This window comes from Leucopleurus acutus (assembly GCF_964270905.1).
Source record: "Leucopleurus acutus genome assembly, chromosome: 16".
Lineage (NCBI taxonomy): Eukaryota > Metazoa > Chordata > Mammalia > Artiodactyla > Delphinidae > Leucopleurus > Leucopleurus acutus.
Genome location: NC_139158.1, coordinates 83,552,494 through 83,571,496, shown reverse-complemented (window position 1 = coordinate 83,571,496; position 19,003 = coordinate 83,552,494). Strand labels below are relative to the sequence as shown.

Sequence of the window (19,003 nt, the reverse complement as noted above, 5' to 3'; positions counted from 1 at the left end):
GCTAAGATGGAGGACAGGCCAGGACCTAAGATGGAGGACTGGAGCCAAAATGGAGGGCAGCCCAGAAGCCAAGATGGAGGGCCCAAGCTAAGGTGAAAACACTCCACGGCACCTCAGGACTTCTGGCTGCAAACTACAAACACTCCCTCACCCCACCCCTCAGAATACAAACCCTAGACACAGAAGATTCTAAGGTTCGGTGGAAGAATTTGGGGCTACCCCAAAGAGAATTCTCAGTCCTTGAAGATCCTGGAAGGCATAGTTAGGCTCCAGACAGATCAGAAAATGAAGAGAGATGGAGCTAAAGGCAGTTCTCTCACCAGCCCAGGGCCAGGCCTCAGGATTCCCTTCTGAAAGCAAGCCCACGCCTCAGCTCTCCCAGGGAGCCCCAGGGCAACACCTCCCGGAGAAAGGCATCGTTCCGTAGCATCTCTGAGGCCCCCCCACCGCACCTGCAGAAGGCCCGTCCCCGCTGTTGGCATATAACTGTTCAGCCCCAGACTGGCATGGAAATCTGAACTGTATGCCCGTCCAATATCTACACACAGGTGTTAGTTTTGAGCCAAGCAGATCCTTCGGGGTTTTCTGCAATCTCATTATCAGGACTCAACAATAATTTCATGTAACCACTGATCTGCTTTGCTTAACTAGGTTGGAGTCGTGTCAGAAGGCCGCTAAAGTCTGTTTTTTGACAACCTTTCCATCTTTTCTTAGCTGCCATGTCTATTCCCTATTTAATCACCGGGTAGCGACGGTCCACGCTTAACTTCCTGGGGCTGTTTTGCTCAAAGGGAGCAGCAATGTCTTATATCTTTATCTTCCCCACGCGGAAGGGCACATATCAGGTGTATATTGAGTGAATGAATGAATAAATGAAAATGCCTCAGCGAAGGCCAACTCACCGACCCGGCAAGGATTTCATCCTTCTGGGAGGCTTGGCAGACACGTGAGCAGCTACTGCAAGTTAAGAGATGCTACTACAAAGGCAAAAAGGAAACAGCCATTTCGACATCCCACTTAACCCCCAAATTAGGAAAGAACTTATCGGTGAGGGAAAATGGGAGCATTTGCACCGAGAACTGGGCAGTATTCCATGCTCTTTGCCAAGCTGGACACAGCCTACTTATGAGGTAAACCTCAGATCTGCCAATAGTCAGAAACTTGAAAAATTAATTCGTGACAACTGTTTTCATTTGGAACCATGATTTCCCTCAATTAGGCGTGTCACTTGATGCTAAATTCCCATTAAACACTTCCCAACAACTTTTTCTTTATTTTTTCTGAAGAACAGCCATGACCCCCTTTCCCCAACGATTCTTAAAGGTCACAGAAGGTTCATTTGATAAGCATATTGGTGGCAAATCCCCTTTCCTGACTCTTAGGACAGTAATTGTTTTTCCCCCTACTGGCCCCTAATGGGCAATTTTGCTGGGTTTCAAAGCAATGCAAATTTAGCTCCAATCAATTAGTAACACATTTCTAACTTCTGGGGGCTTGGGAAAAGTGTGAACTTTTCCTGGTGGAGGGAAGTTAAACCTTGAGAACAAGCCAAATTCTGGTCAACCTAGCAAACCTCTTCTGCCCCAGTGGGCTGTGTTTTTGTTTTGTTTTTTTTAAGTCCCAAACTTGGGAGAATGGAGCCCTACTTAGGACAAGACTTTGTTGGGTTTTTTTTTTTTTTCACTTGAGCTAATGAATAAGGCACAGGACACAGAGGCAGCTGACGGAATATTTTCCCCACTAATGCCAGGAAGCTGAAATCTGCTCTCGTGTTGTGCTTTTTTTTTTTTTATAGCCTGAGAGATTTGCATCTGGGTGTGATGTGCACTTGGGGGCCCCCCAGCACAAAGCAATCAATCTTGTCTCCTGCTGCAGAATCCCCCTCCCCCTTCCTCACTGAATAGAGCTGTCTCCCCTCTCTAATGAACATACCCAGGAGAATAAAACTTGTTTTTCAAAAGTGTGGGGAAGGAAGAAAGGAAGGAAGGGAGGAAGGAAGGAAAAAAAAAGCACACAATGCCTATACTGGGTCTGGCCGGAGCCAAGTTCTCGAGGACGGTAACCTATAAACTTCTAAGGATTTCCTCAACGTCTGAGATGTATACGTAATATACAGGGTGTTTGCTTTCAGCCTTCAGATTTGCTTTGCTTTGTTTTGAGTAATTATCAAAGAACTCATAAAGATTGACCTTTTTTTTTTTTTTTTAGGTCAAAAAGGTCCAAGGGTGCCAGATTTCTTAAAATCAAACCACTCAGTGGGGTAAGGCTGGTGAAAACACTCGGAAAGTTAGGTCATGCTAAAAGGGGGCTTATTACTAATTAAAAAAAAAAATTGAGCTATCATTTTAGGGTCAGGAGAGGAACATTCGGGAAACTGAAAAAGGGCCGACTGTGGGAGAGAGGGCAGTGGTCAGAGCTCAGGGGACAGTGGGGAAGGGAGGTGGGGGCCTTGGTCCTGGCACTCTCCACCAGCCCTCCAGTCCCTGTACTACTCGGTGCGCTCCTGGGACCCACATGGGCCCATGGGGCAGAGGGACGGGGAGGGGGCGATTCCCCCCCCGCCCCCGCCCGACTCCTGGGCCTGCCTCCCCAGTCCTCCGGTTGAGGGCAGCCTGGCTCCTCAGCTGTGCGGGCACTGGCAGCTCTCCATCCTCTGCCTGGGGCAACTTGCATTCCTTGCACCCCACACCTCTGCCTCGTCCCTTCCAGACTCTAAGTTCCTAGAGGGCAGGGACCACGTCTAGTGTCTAGAGCTAAGTGTAGCAAAGGCACTTTTCCTTCCTTCTCTTTCTCTCTCTCCCCCTTCTTCTCTCCTCCTTCGCTCCCTTTCAAACTCTTCATTTCATCTCTGTGTTTCTGTAGCTCTTTCCTTCCTTTTGTACCTTCTTCGTCTGTCTTTCAACAATAAAGAACTGGCTTGGGGGGAGCTGGTTTTTAACTTTGGAGTAGTTCACGAAAGTTCGGGGGAGGAAACACAAAAAAAGGAATTCAGATTCCTTCCCCCCTCCCCCCATCCCACCCCAGGGAAAGCGCTGAGCAAGTTAAAGAACCCTGAAAAGACCCAATGGAGAATGTGGGGAAGGCGCCCAGGAAGCCAGTGTGTGCTGGCTGGGGGGTGAGCTGAAGGTGAAGTTGTTTGCACACCGCGATTAGCACCCGCTTTAGAAACATCCATACGTCTGGGTAAAGAACAGGAGGAGATAAGGAGATATAAAATCCTGACAGGATAAGGGCGGGACGGGGGGGATTTCCTGTAATATTATAATGTCATTTTAACAATAAGTACGACTTCTGGAAGAAAAAGGGAAAGGGGTCAGGGAAAGTATGGGGTGTGGATTCCCAGTCCTGTGGGCAGCGAAAGTGGGCGGTTTGGCCCTGTGTGGGAGACCCTGAGTTCTAAGAGGGCATGGCCCCCTAGAAGGTAAAGATGTGCGTGCTGTCCGAGGAGGGGGTGGGGGGGCGGGGAGAAACTGGCAAAGAAACCCATCAAATGAACAGACCAAAGCCCCCTGTTCCCCCAAAGCACAGAATGGCAGGATTGGTGTTAAAACTAAACTCCCAGGGACCCAGCACAGGATGAGACCGCAACCTGAGATATCCCCTGAAACCTGGGGCTTTTTTCCATAGGGCTTTCCTACATTTCATCTAGAAAATTCTAAGTGATCCCACTTCCTGCAAGCATCCCAGCCATTCTGAGCTCTCTGCTGACCTCTGGTGGGGGAGGAGCTCTACTGGCCCAGAAAAGGTGTTAGAAACTGGGCAGCGCACCTGCCCTGCTTTCCCAGGGACCCCAGCATCCAGAGGAACCCCCTTCCCCGAGGAAAAAGGTCAGAAAGCTTTAAAGGAGCCCCAGGTGATTAGGAGCTTAAGAGAAGCATGTTGGAATAAAGTTTGTTGACTTAAAGAAGAGGATTTTTTACTAGCAGGGCGGGGGAAGCTTTTGCCCGAAGTTAATATATTTTATTCAGTCCCTTTGATTTTGTTCAACTATAAAAGAGGGAGGGAAGAGAACGTATCTAAGAACAGTATATGGAGGGTAAGTTTCGTTGGAAAGGAATAAACTCCCATGACGGGACTTGGTAGGTCCTGGCATGGTAAGTTCACGTGGCCCTTCTCAAATAGATGACCTCATGATTTTACAGCTGCTGCAGGGAGGGGAGGGGAGGTGGGGGGAAGAAATGGCAAGGATGCCTGTTCTCTTCGGAACCAAGGAACTTGGCCCCAGACACCATCAGATCTCACCTCCCCTCCACTGGAACTTGGCCTAAACAAGACAGAAGTGACCTTCCCCCAAGTCCAGGGTTGGGCCTGAGATGGAGGGTGCGGGTCCCAGCCTTAGATGGAGAAGACTCTTCTTAGTAAGAATGCCCCTGAGTGCTCAGCGAGTTTGCAGCCCTGAGAGGTAGAGAAGGGTTGTAAAGGGGAGAAAATTAAAACTAGCTCTGAAATCTGAGACCCTCAAAAACCCAATGATGCTCCCATGAATGAAAAAACCATAAGGATTTACTCTTAGCCAGTATCTTCTCTATAAGACAGCACCGAGCATTCACCCCAAAGTCTACTCTCTCGTTTCCCTGCATCTTCCCATACTGTCTCAAATGCTAACTCCCCCAGGAAGGCTCCCTGGGTTTCCCTGATGGAAAAAAGGACCTCAATCCACCTCTGAATTTCTTTTCTAGCCCTTGATTGGGGTGAGAAAGAATGTCCCACTCTCCTCTGCATCCTGCAGAGATTCTCCCAGGGACGGGTTCTCAGAAATTATTAATTATGTGCCAAAGGGCAAAAGATAGGCCTAAAATTGCCTGTACAAGCTGCCATTTTGAAAAGGATACTTTTAAGAAAGAGAGAGAGTGTGTGTGGCGGGGCAGGGGGGTGGTTTGGCATACCAGTTCCACTACAACTTTTAATAAGAGAATTAAAGAACTTCTAAAGTGAGAAGGACCTCTCATTTTTCAGATGAGAAAAACTGGGACCCAGAAGATAAAGCAATTTGCCCAAAGGTCTCAGAAACTGGTTCCCAGAAGACCTAGGGCACACACACGGCCTAGGAATTTAGAGGTCATTGTGATAGTGTGTGTTCCTGCACTGGCTAGGGTCTAATAGAGCCACTAGTTAAAAGGGACAGGATTGGGACTTCCCTGGTGGCGCAGTGGATAAGACTGCGCTTCCAATGCCGGGAGCCTGGGTTGGATCCTTGGTCAGGGAACTAGATCCCACATGCATGCTACAACTAAGAGTTCTTGTGCCACAACTAAGGAGCTGGCGAGCCGCAACTAAGGAGCCTATCTGCTGCAACTAAGACCTGGTGCAACCAAATAAATAAATAAATATTTAAAAGATAAATAAAAGGGACAGGGTTTGACCTCAGATATCAATTGTTCAACTGGAACACCTTTAAAACTATCCCTGGGCCTTGGGGGCGGGAGCTGTGTCCCTGGGAAAGAGGATTAGGGGAGGGGCCGTGGAATTCTGCCTTAGGCACCAGCACATGGTGAATTTTGAAAAGCCAGGCTCTCAATAGTAAAAGCCGAGCGCCATCTGCCAGCCAGTTCTGAGCAGCCTTGCTTTATTTTACTGTCTCTACTTCTCAGCCCTAAGTCGTTGGTGTTCTCGTCTCTTTCCCTTTAAAAAAAAAAAAAAAAAAAAAAAAAAAGTATTTCTTGCTCAGAAACCCCCTTAAAATAAGAATCTTATTTTTTAAAAAAAATCGCAAGAGAGAGAGAGAGAAAAAAAGGGAAAGCAAGGAAAAAATGAGGGAATCTCTTAAGAGGCTGATTTCTGCTCCCCCATTTCTGAGCTGTGCGGACCTCTGGGGAGAATGGGACAGAGCACCCCGCTTTCTCCATCAAAGGCAGCCTTGGTGGTCTGTCTCCTGACCCTTTCTTCCTGGCAGGATGAAAGATCAGTGCCCAGCTTGGAGCCTGCCTTAATATCAGAAGTCAGACCCTACCTCTGGGGAGTCAAGGTTCTAGGGCCAGAAGGAAAGAGAGAAGTGAGGCCTCTGCCGTCTGGCAACTGAAGTCTCAGGATAAGATGTCTGCAAGGGTTTTGGATTTGTCCCTTGGGTCATTACCTCTTTCTACATAAAGGTGAACACAGAGAGATGCCCCCGGCTTTCTGTTGGATGGCCCACCAAACTTAAGCCTCTATCTTGACCATGGCAGAATCATCATAACATGGAGTCTTGTCGGTACTTGTAAGAGTCAAATTTTGGGGCTTCCCCGGTGGCGCAGTGGTTGAGAGTCCGCCTGCCGATGCAGGGGACACGGGTTTGTGCCCTGGTCCGGGAAGATCCCACATGCCGCGGAGCGGCTGGGCCCATGAGCCATGGCCACTGAGCCTGAGCGTCCGGAGCCTGTGCTCCGCAGCGGGAGAGGCCCCATCAGTGAGAGGCCCGCGTACCGCAAAAAAAAAAAAAAAAAAAAAAAAGAGTCAAACTTTGGCCTTTTCTGGATGTCACCTGGCAAATTCATGGAATCCCTGAATAGAGCAGTGCAATCAACCAAGGTTCTGGAAATGAGAGCCGGCTAACATTTACCCAGTGTGCGCTTTCCGCCATCCTGGGCCCCTCTGCCCGCCCCCTCTACAATCAAGGCAACGTGGAGAGACAGCTAAGGATGATAACAAGCTCACCCCATCCCAACCGCCCAAGGATAAAGATTCCTGATAGCGCTCCAGAGTGACCGGATCCCATCGGGAAAAGGCCCAAAGACTTGCATTTGGAAAGGGCAACCCTCCCTCAAGTGTCCATCTTAAAATCAGCCCTGGCCGTTTGTTTGCAAAACAAAATGATCTAATACGCTTCCCTTTTAGCAGCTAAAAAGGAAGAAATGAAATCACCTAAGTGTTGAATTATAAATAGCTATTATTTTCTGGCAATCCAACTTTTAAAAATTTTCCCCTAACGTCTGGCATTTGTTTTTGGGTTCTGCCTGGAGCCTTCTAAGCATTTCCTTGGAAAGATGCTGCACTTGGTCCCAGGCAAAAAGTCAAAATCAACATTCAAAAAACATGCCTTGGGTTAGTTCTGAGGATTCTGCAATAAGAAGATCTTAGTTAGGGGCGCTTCACTTAACTAAACTTGAAACCTATAAAAAAAAATGATATTTTAAATTTAACATGTCCAATATATCATTGATCAAACTACCAATCAGTTTCCACCCTTTACCCTAAAGTAATCTTAACAGTAAAAGCAAAAGTCCAAGTTCACATAGGTGTCTGGAGTGGAGAGTGGGCTTTTTGTTTTCTGTCTTTCCTTCTAGACTTTGCAATTAACTTAAAGGCCACAAATTCCAAATTCTCTAAGGAAAAAGAAAAAAAACCTTTTTTTTAAAAAAGTTAAATCTCTGATGAATCTGTAATAACCGTATTGGAAGATCAGAAGGGGGCAAAAATATAAGTGTTTTAGGCTCAAAATATAATAAAGAAGCGATAAAGTCTCCTTCCATAAGGGATACTTGGGGGAGAGACTCATTAGGTGCAAGCTGGGGGCCTAGACCACTATTTAAAAGCAAAATGATTTATTCAACTATACTTCCGTAAAAAATTTTTGTAAAAAATAAAATTAAAAAATGATGTATTCCTGTTGTGATTATTCCAAGATATTGGTTATAGAATCTGCCCTAGGATGAGGGGGCGGGCAGGGTGCATCGACCATCTTACCAAAAACCAAGTGCAACTCTCTTGATCAGGAAATGTCCCTGGGTTCTTATTCCTGTTGGCACAGGTATGTTTTATTCCTAAAAGATCTCATTTGACCTTCCTCAGTACAGTCATTCAGAGGCATTCCTTCCACTGCCCCCTAGCCCACCCCTACAGCTTCCTGCCTTGAAATATCAGCTGCTATAGATTAGGGGGCACCTCCGTTCAGTGGGCTGGTTCCCTGTGGTCGTGGGGCTCAGGTGACCCAGTTAACAGGGCCCACGCCCATGGCAGGCGTGTATGCACTGCCAATCCCAGGCTCCATTTGCGTTTTGTGGGACACACGCAAGGTGGGTCCCCAGCCATCCCAGAGCTGATATATGACCCGCAGCCATCGGAGTATCAGTGCTGATTATCTTGGCCACCCTCCTCCACAGCGCACAGTGAATTAACGTACGCACAGCAGACGGGGAGAATTCCCTGCCTGCTGCAGACAAAGGCCCCTAAAGAACCCCTAAGTGGTAGATGTAATCATTTAAGGGTTAAAGTCTATGTAAGCCCCGATGTATCCTGGCCCATCGATTAGCCATGGGACTGACTTGGTTAATCAGAGTCTTAGACTGATTTATTATTTCCACCCTTTTCTATTCTATTTAGGGTCAGCTGGTGACTTTTTAGGTCACCTTCTTTTCAGAGATGTTTGGAAATTAGTTCTACCCTGGAATGTAGGCTCACCAACACTGGCATAAACCTTTCTGACTGGTTATTGGTAACTGAAGTCAACAGCCTTTTCTCTGAAGATACTTTTTTATTTTAAGGTGTTCAAGTTCTGACCTGTAGGATCTCTACCTTCCCCAGGATTTGATGTTGATAATGTTAGGGCAGTGGTTCTCAACTGGGGATGGTTTCTGCCCCCGCCACCCTCCACCCCAGGGGATACTTGGCAATGACTACAGGAAGTTTTGGTTGTCACACTGCGTATGTGGTGGTGCTTGGTGGGGTAGGCTGTGTGTGTGTGTTACTGGCGTCAAGTGGGTAGAGGTCAGAGAGGCTGCTAACACCCTACATTGCACAGGACGGTCCCCATGGCAACAGAACGCCTATGGAAGACCCCTTTGTTAGACAGAGCACCCCGAAAATGCTAATATCCCAGCACAGAGCCAGCAGGGAGAAGTCAGAGCTTAAACATAAATGGCTAGGTCTGAGTAAAGCTGTGGGGCCTGTTAAATCCAGGCTTTGTCCTGGGGTGGGGTGGGAGGATGCAGTTGGAGTGGGACCCTCCTCTGTCTCTGCTGGCTCTTCCCTTCCCCTCTCATTTTCACTACAGATGTGACACCTTTCTTCTGCCTGTGCCGTCTCACCATCTAGTGGCCACCTGAAATATCAACTCACCTTCACCATCTCTGCGCCATTCTAGATTCAGTCATTAAAAAATTCACGTTGGGGGGAGGCAGTGGGCGGAAGGACCCCGAACGACGTATATGATTTTGTTAATAAGTTAATTAAGCATCTTGTAGGCCTAACAGACCTCTATAGAGAACAGCTATAAGGAATTAAGATGAACACTTTCTATGATTTCAGCAGCCCACAAAGGCCAAAAACCTTAGGAGTTACCTTATATAACCACAGAGAAGCAAGCGGCATCTACTTAAAAGGGGGTGTCCAAGTGGCCTCAGCAATTTAAGTAGCTATATGCTTCCTAAGTAACACTGCCTATTCTCCACAGATTGTTTTTTCTTTGTCAAAGGTAACCATTAGCTACTTCTACAGCTAAAGAAACAGGCCTAGGCACGTGGTCCCCAAGATCAGCAGGGTGCTGGGATGGACACTAGCTGAGACGTAGGACCTTGTTCCTATTTCCCTGGGTTGGGCCCTGGCAAGCAGCCCTTCTTGGCCCTGGACTCTATCACAACGCCTGATTTTAGTCTGTGTGCCTCATCTTACGAATCATTCTTTCTTTGCAAAAATCCCACAGCTGCAGACTTACCTGAATGGAGGTTCCCTATAAAAAAAGTCTCCAAGGTCACTTGCAAATTAGCAGTCAGTTTGAGGCAAGGCAAAACTGTTCAAATAGGAAAGAGGAGAGAGGTACTCTGGTCTTTGGATGGAGGGGGAGAGTCAAGAGCTGGACAAATCGAGTTCTTTTTCCCTTAGAAGAATCGACGCTCCGTGTTGACACGGAGCTCGTGAAAGCTTGACTGTGCCACTCCTTCAGAAGTGGGTACGAGAGATTTTCCTTCCCATTATCGACTCATTAAAGGAAGTTTAAGGTACGTACTCTGTCCCACACACCAAGTATGTGTGACAACTTCAGAAACATTGACTGACTCATAATAAATTCGGGATCCGGTAACAATTTCTACCTTTATACCTCTCTCCTCACCCCAAATTGAATCATTAAGAAACACTTAGTAAGATCTAATGTTCAAGTTCTGTGGGCAGAACTCCAGGAGTCGAAATGCTCGGGAATTCTCCTGAGGTTTAACAAATTACTCTGCAGTGCAACGTGGGATTTTCCTTCTAAGTAAGGACGGCAGAGGCGCACGCCCTTGATTTTCGTTGCTCTGTCACAGATCAGTTACCTAACATCCTTCTCTATTACAGCCCCCAGTTGCTGTCTGGGTAAAACTACTCCAGTAATTCTGATTGGAGGGGGCTACACCTCTCAAGTGTTTGCTGTCTGAGAACAGAGCATCCCATATCTCAACTGAGCGTGTGATGAGCAACAGAAACATTCAAACATGGGTTTCTTTTGTGTGTATGTTGTTCCCTACCTCGTTCTTGGAGGTCTCCTCATCTTCCATTCCCAGTGGCTGGCCTTCGTCACCATCTGGCTGTCGGGAAGGAAAACTAGAGACAATCTTTTTTTTTTTTTTGCATGTGTAATAAGTACAGAGCAATCCGTGCTCAGGACCCCGGGCTCAACCATAGTATCCGATTGGTTTATAGATAGGAGCTAATAAAAAGAGGGGGAGTGGCAGAGGGGGCTGTGGGCTCCGAGAGCGGGGTAGGCGGCACTTTCTCAGGACAGGTAAAAAGTAAGTTCCTGCCTCATCCTGTTGCACACCTAACAGTGACTCCACACGATCATAAATTTGGCCAAGAGTCGTCAGTCTACGGCTTGGGTTGACCCTTATTTATAAAACGTGTACAAAGAGTGTACTCTGAAACGTCGAGACAGAAAGACAGACAGGATGGGTGCCTGGGACTTTTAGAACTTTAGGTCTCATGGGGAATACAGAAAACAAAAAAAAACAACCAGGGACTTCCGTGGCGGTCCAGTGGTTAAGACGCCACGCTTCCAATGCAAGGGGCATGGGTTCGATCCCTGGTCGGGGAACTAAGATCCCATATACCACATGGTATGGCCAAGAAAATATTAAACAGACAAACAGAAAACATCAAAAACAAAAAAACCCTCACTTGGACCAGGGAGACAGAAGTCCAGGAAGAAAAGTAAATTTCTGAACATAATGGCTACCATTTATCAGACACTTACATATGCCAGGCCCTGGGTTCAAGGCTTCTGTCAATTTCTAGTATCTGGCCCTCATTTTAGAGGAATTAAGGAAAAGGACACATCTTCCTCTGATTCTTCTGCAAACACCCCTCCCCTCCCTTGGCCTACTCCAATGGCCAGTTTGTATCTGGGGCTTCCCACTAGCCTTCCTCAGTTTTATAAAGGCCACTTTGACTTGCTGACTCTTTAGCAGAATCCCAAAGAGAGAGACTCAGGCCCATCTTTCTCTCACTCCCTGAAGAGATGAGGATCTTATGCCCAGGGTGACCACAGGCCACAACAGGAATCTGATGGGACAAAGACCCTCTCAGTCTAATTCAATGAAATCTGTTGAGGTTGGTGTTAACAGGGCCGGAGTCTGAGTTCCTCTTACTGGGGGGGCCACCAGAGCTGGAGACGGTTAATTAGAATGACCTGACTAACTGTTTTAATTGCTGGTGGGAACCCTGTCACAGCAACTGGCCCTGCCCTTTCTGTTTTGAAAATTGCTACACTTGCAGAGGAATCCGATTTTGAAATGGACAACTGGCATGTTAATTTCACATTCCATTAGAAACCCTAGGAGGCACAAGGTGGGTTGGGAAGAACCCTGCCTTTGCCACAGGTTAAAGAAACAAGAAGTATAGAGAGGAGTTTTCATTTGCTATTTACATGCCTCCTAAAAGTCACTTAATGGAGAGGGATTTGGAGGGCCACGGTTTTGCTGGGGTGAGGGGTATGTTTTATTTGGTGGGAAAATTAACTCTATAAAGACACACGGTTGGGATGGAGAATTTCAAATCTAGTCAATTAGGTTACCGTCTCTAAAAAAGTTTTTTTTTGCTTAATACCAACCTTCCCCCATAAAAGTCAAAGGTGATTTCCAAGATTATGTCCTGACACTCACTAAGGAGGAATTAGCCCCGACTGAAAGGAAGGAATACTTTTAAGAAATAATCACTATGAAGAATATTGAGTAAGAGTTATTTTAATAGGGTCATTAGATCCAGGCCAGGAGATTCTAAACTGTCTATTACACTCTAACACTAATAATGGAGGGGCTGTGCATAAAAGCAACTGTATTTTTAAATGATGATGATAATGATGTTTTAGTGGAAACCTGAGTAAAGAAAAAAGCTTTAGACCTTGCTCAAGAACACTTCTGGGGGATTTTTTAAAGACTTTAAAGAAAACCTGCATTTAAAAAAAGAAGTCCAACAAACAAACAAAGACTGCAGTGTTGGCAGATGAATGACAGCAAATGTGGAAACAAAATATCACCACAGCAGTGACAGGTATCCCAGCAATGAGGAGGCTCACGTTTCACGTACACTCAATGGACATTTATAACCAAGGATCTGTCTGGTTCTGGTTATTATTCAGGAGGCAGAAGACTGCGGGACACCTGTCATCTGACAAGGGATTTTAAGAGCACATAGCGCACTTAACAGTAATCATGCCTCGCACTGAAATGACGCTTTATAACTTATTACCACATGTTAGGGGTAAGCACTGAATTAGAAACTTCTGATTCCTTCACTTACCTTGCAGTCTTTGAGCAAAAGTCCCTGACATTTAATCTCTGAGCTTTTGGTTTACTTGCCTATGAAATGGGGTCCCATCACATTTTTACTGCCCAAGGCTGTTGCAAAGGACAAATGTGGCTGGATGAAAGGCTTTTAAAAATACGGTTAAAAAGTGCTATCATTATGTGTAATCATTACTCTTACAGGTTACTAACAATTCTGAAGGCAGTGAGGCTATCCCTCGCAAGCTGGGGGTGGGGAGAGTAAGGGGGTGGGAGGAATGTACAAAAAGGTGACAAACCCCACTTTTTGTTTGCTTAATACCAGTTTTCCATGGTATATGTAACGTAGGCAAATGATAAAAATTAACATAGCTGTATAGAAAGGCATTTTTTTTTTTTGAGAAAAATCTATGGAAATTGGATTTTAAAAGGCAAGGAAGAGATTTTTGGCCTGGTAAGCCATGCCCTTCCCACTGCACCAAACAGCTCAGTGGAGGCATTTTGAATACGGAAAAATGGCTGAATTAAAAGTAAATAAAAAAGCAAAGCAAAGGGCACTCCAGCAGGATGAGATGGATGCCTCACTGTTGTACCTGGTGGCATAAATAAATTATCATACAATTAATTGAGATTCACTGTATGAACAAAGTTTCATGGCAGAATAGCCATTATTATATATAGCATTTGCCTGCACAATTTTAATACAGTCAGCAGCTACTAAGAAATTCTAGCCTAGCAGTCCCTTCAATTCTCAACAAAAATGAGGGAATCACCCAAATTAGGTTTCCAAAACATGTTTAAGCCACCAAAATTATTCAGAAAGGCAACAGAAACATGGAAATAAGTCTATTATTGGCTAGTGTTGAGTAAGAAAAAGGCTTCAACTTTTTAGCTATTCTAGAATTTCAGTCATGTTACTGATTGTCTATCTATTTCTAACTATTTATCTACCATTTTCCTTTTTAAGAGTCCCTGTAATGTGGTTTGGGCAATAAAAATGGAGAGGGTATATACACAGAAACACATACAGTTTTAAAGCAACAGATGAATCTGTATGTCACCAATTATCAAAGGATGGTCATTTGATCTTCCCTTTTCAGTGCTCAGTGTATACGGATGTCTTGTTTTATATGTTAGGATTTAAATGTTAGTGAAAAGGCTTGTCCTAAATGGAAGTGGGTCTTCATCCTGCCTCCTCTCCCCCTCTGCAAACATGGAAATAATTCAGACCCAGCGGGGTGCCTCTCTTGTCACTTTGGCAAAATGAAACCTTGTCAGATTGCAGCCTGGCTCCACAAGCCACACTGCCACAGCAGGCAATCTGGCTTTCTGAATTCAGGTTCGTGCTAAACAGGGCCCACGTTTCACTGGACTACACTGTATGCAAACGGGCTTGACCTGGGTGCAGGGCCAGGATGATGGCAGGGTGACCCCAGCTAATTTCCTTTACTTAAGGTGAATTTTTCCCCCTGCATATAAAACATGGGTAAGCAAGGGAAACTTCTAACATTCTTAAGGCTCAGCCCCAGACACGGGCTGTTTGCTACAGAGTTGATGCGTGCATAACCTATGGTTTAACGCTCCAGTCCTGATTTAAGTGGATGGTGCTCCCCAACCCCCAGAATAGGGGATTCAGGCCATGGAGCAAAGGAGAATTTAGTGAAGATCTGTTTGAAACTTTCATTTCACAAATGAGGCAACTGAGGCCCCAGCATATGAGGGGCACTGGCCAATTAGGGCTCAAGTGCACGCCGTCACTTGGCTCTCCTGTCTGCCCCCAATTATGGCCGCCTCCCCCATCACAGGTTTGCTATCCAGAGCTATGCTTGGGATATTGAAATGGGGCTCTTGTGGCAAAATCAGTTGTCTGCAGGAAAACAGCACGCTGTCATTTGAGGCGCTGTGCCTTCCACGCAGTTGAGGCATCTGAAATGCAAAACTGTCTCCCTCCTGTATGTTTTTGGGGAAATGATGTTGTCTGTGTTTCCCTGGGTGGGCATAAACAGAATGACCATCACATGTAAAACTGTGATGCGTGAGAGGCACATATCACAACAGCAAACAGTGATGCCCATAGGTCATTAATAGACACCATCACACATTATAAAATATTTAGCAAACAAACATAGCACTGCCTGAAAAGTTGTGATCTTGAAATCCCTTGAGAGGTCTTAGAGAATAAATAAAGAAATTAAGATTGTGGAGTTTCACATCTGAAATTTTCACTTAAGCCCTACATTCAGACCTTTGCTAATTGCTGCTTTGATTAGCTGTGGCAGGAGAGTCAAGCTGTGGGGGGGAGGAGGGAGGTCCTGGAGAGGGGAGAGGACCCTGAAAGCTGGCATAGGTGAAGGGAGGAGGAGGGGGAAGGCCAGGGCCACCAAAGGTACCCTTCCAATGGGATTATTAACATCTTTTTAATGTTTCTGTATCCCAAGCCCATATGCAGAGGATCTTACCTTTGAGCCTCTTTGCCCCCAGCTAAAGCTGCTTGAAAGAATTCACATGCAAACATTTACATGTCTCACAGTTTTATCACATTTTGTCCACACACTTAAAATACACTGGAAGCATTTTTTAAAAAGTTTTATTTTAATTGCATTTCAAACACAAGATGGGCATTCCACTCCCAACGCATAAACCCTCTCTCTTTACACCAAGCCCCTCCTACTGTATTCTGTAAAAGGGTAAATGATTGGCTTACCTCAGGCTCTTCCCTAGGAAGAAAAATGATTTCATATTTTTAAAACATGGCCACGCCCCCTCCCACCTCCCCAGCCCCTCCCCCCCGGAACCAGCCCCGTGTGGTTTGGGATACGGGACTCGCCTACAGCGGGTTAAGTGTGTGTGGGGTTTTCTCCCCCTCCTCCCTCCGTCCCCCGCCAGGTGAGCAGAGTGTGTGCAGAATACCGAATTTCTGCGCGCAGCCCCGGACGCCCCAGATACCTGAGTGTCTGGTTTTTCAACCGTAAAGGCGGGAGGGTTGGGCGAACGAATGAGAAGTGAGGAAACGCTTAGCGCAAAGGGAGAAAAGAGAGAAAGACAGACAGAAAACAGGTTACGGAGGCCGGCCGGAGGCGGCCCCCTCCCCCCGCCCCGCCAGCGGCCCGACATCCTGCCCAGCGTCTCCCGCTACCTTCTCGGGCGTTTTCGCGCCGCTCACTGCACAGCGCCAGCGCACAGGTACCACCCGAGTGTGCGAACACGGAAAGTTTTTGCCCGCGCAATGGCGCAAAACACAAGACAGCCCGTTCCCCGGTACAAGTACACAGTCGGCGGGTAATTTGGGGGTGCCAGGGGCGGGAATGGAAGAACGCTTGAGCATATCATGCACAGGCGGACACAATATGGACACCAACACACACCAACAACAAGCCGTCTTACTCCAAGCAGCCGTGCCAGGCGAGGCGGGGACGCACCTTCTCCAATGACCCCAACCCACCAACGGCCCCAGCCAGCCCAGCCTGAGCGACCCCGGAGCCCTCCCCTGCAGTTCCTGGCTCACCTGAAGCCCCCGCCTTTCTTGCCGTCCCCCACCCCACGACTCGGCGACGTCTTACGGTCGCTGGCGCTGGTTTGTCCAGCTGGAAACGACCCTCAGTGTTGCACGGCACCACTTTTCTCCCTAAAGGGCACACACTTCGCCACCCAAGCCCACCCGAGGCCCCCCCCGCTCCCGGGGCAAAGTTAGGGCCCCCAGCTGGAACTTTCTGGCAGGTTCTTCCCGCCTTTGCCCAGACCCCGTCCTCCCGCCGCCGGGCCCCAAGCCCCACCGGGCAGCCCTGCCACCCACTCCCGGGGCCCCCGGGCGGCCCTGCTCCCCACGGGCAGAGTCCGCCGCATTACCTAGAAGCAGCAGGCGGTGCGTACACATGTAGCCCATCTTCTCGTTCTGGAGCTGCTTGTCGATGAGTTTGCTGCGTTTCTTCTCTGTGCGCTTCTGGGCGTGCATCTCCACGCTTTCCTTGCGGGTCTGTCTGCGCTTCTCCTCCAGGGCAACCTTCTTGACCTTGGGGCTGAGGGAGCCTCTGGACTGGGGGCTCTCGGATCTGCAGAAGCAGCCTCCGAAGGCCTGAACGAGGAAGTTGCGGAGCAAGTTGCGCCGGGTCTTTCGGCGGCGGCGGTTTCGCCTGGACTGAAACCAGCGGTGGCATCCGAAGGTCCCATCGTCGGATTCGTCTCCGCTGTCGCTGCTGACCGATATGTCGTCGTTGTCGCCGCCGCGGTAGCAGCTGCGCTCAGACCTGCCCCGCCAGGCATATGCGCGAGGAGGCTGCGGAGTAGGCGGATCGGCAGCCTGGATCTCGGGGCTGGGGGGTCTAAGGAAACTGATCTTGGGTCGGGCTCCAGAGGCTGGGGTTGCCCAGGCGGTGGGAGCGGCCCGGGGGACAGGGGTGGCCCGGGCGACAGGGGCGGCCCGGGCGACAGGAGCTGCCCGGGCGGCAGGGGCTGCCCGGGCGGCAGGGGCTGCCCCGGCGGCTGGGGCTGCCCCGGCGGCTGGCGTGTCAGGGCCGGCAGGGGCTGCCCCGGCGGCAGGAGCATCGGGGGCTGCCCCGGCGGCTGGCGCGTCAGGGGCTGCTCCGGCGGCAGGGGCTCCGTCTCCGGGATCAGGGACTTTGCCTCTCTCCGCGGCAGCGTCGGCTGAGCCTCCTTCCATCTCGGCTGCTTCTCCCTCAACTGGGGGTCTCTCTCCCTCTGCTTGCTCTCTCTTAACTGGGGCTCGGGAGACCTCGATGGGCGGGCCGTCAGGCGCGACTCGGGGGCTGTCCACGTTGACGGGAGCGTCGTCGACCCCAACGGGGGCGCTGCCAATCTCGCGCGGGGGTCCGGAGATCTCCATCGGGGGGCTGTTGCCCGCGAAGTGTGGAGGAGGTCTGACAGCCTCTCGAGATGGGCTGCCGATGATGCCTGGGACCCAGAGGGGGGGCTCGTTCGCGGCGGGAGCGAGGAGGACCGCACTCGGGGCCGCGACTGCCGCGATCTCGTTGCCGCCAAGGCCGTCGATTTGTGGGATAGCTCGGGGGAGCCCAGGGGGTGGGCTGTCGTCCCCAAAACCTGCTCCATCAAACTCAAATGGCACATCCTCCTCACGGGGAGGGCTGCATCCTCCTCTGAAGCGTGCGCTTGCAGGTCTGAGATCTTGGGGCTCCTCGGGAGGAGCCCTAAAGACCCCCGCACCTGGGCCTCCTGGAGCGAGGTCTGAGACCTGCAAGAGAGGTTGGTTGCAGCTTCCCTGCGCAGGCTGCTCAAACTCAAAGGGCATAGCTTCTTCGGGGGGAGGGCTGTAGCTTCCCAGGCTTGGCCTGGCCTCATCGAGGGCTCTGGGCTCCACGATCGGTGGGCTGAAGGCTTCAAGGCCTGCATGGGCCCCACTGGTGTCTCCAGGGTGCTCCAGGGTAGGCCAGAAGCGTCCCAAGCTGGACTGCTCGACCTCGAAGGGCATGGCTTCTTCAGGAGGTGGGCTGTAGCCTCCATGGGCTCCGGCTTCCTTGATGGCCTGGCTGAGGTCCTGGAACTTGGGCCTGGAGACTTCTGGGGGTCCACAGGCCTCGCCTTCAATCTCGACGGGGACGGGCTCGCTGTGAGGCGGTGGGGTCTCCATCTCTTCGGCTGCGCCAGGCCCAGCACCGGGGGCAGCTGCCCCTGGGGCCTCCAAAGGTGGTTGCTCGGGCTGTTCGCCGAGTTCAAGGGGGATATTGCGTTGTCCTGACATATTATTGCCGTCGAGGCAGTTGCGCACGCCCATAACACGGTGGCGGTTTCTTAAAATAAACTTGGGGCCCCGTAAGACGGAGCACCCGACTGAACTAGGGTGAAAAAAATATTTTCAAAAAAAAAAAAAATTGAAGTACCAGCTGGAAAGTTCTCCAACCACACTTTCTAACCCCAGTGAGGTCTAGGGGTTCAGGACCTCAAACCCCAGACCATGGCAGAAGCAAGTCTATTGTTGCTGGTTGAGTCTTGGCTCCTTTCTGGCCACTTTTTATCCCCTCAGGCGGCCCCTGGCCCCCCCTTAGGCCTGCTTCGTCCCCTCCTCTCTCTTTCTCTCAGCTCCAGGCCAGCCCCGCCTGCTTGGATCAGAGGAGCGTGCCGATTCGGTCCGAAAATCGCTCGTAGTGCTCTTTCTCTGCCACCAGGGGACACCAGCCCCGGCCGAGGTGGCTCCGGGAGCCGGCTCCGGGAGCCGGGAGCCCCGGACTTTGGGTAAGGGGGCTGATGAGCGCAGGCCTCGCAGGGACGTTTTGGTTCCTTCCAGTCCTCTCCCTGACTGATTTGGAGTCTTTCTCCTCTCTTCTCCCCTGGCCAGAGAGAGAGCTCTCCTGCGTTGCGGGACA

The 19,003-nt window shown here is 49.3% G+C and overlaps 1 protein-coding gene across 1 annotated transcript in view; it reads right to left on the bottom strand.

The window, feature by feature from the left end:
- GNAS (GNAS complex locus) overlaps positions 1-18,707 on the bottom strand; it is a 54,437-nt gene extending 35,730 nt beyond the window's left edge. The window contains exon 1 of the mRNA XM_082857269.1: positions 16,515-18,707. Coding sequence (XP_082713395.1) covers positions 16,515-18,414 — 1,900 coding nt within the window. The 5' untranslated portion in view covers positions 18,415-18,707. The remainder of the gene's footprint in view (positions 1-16,514) is intronic.
- Positions 18,708-19,003: the final 296 nt, after the last annotated feature.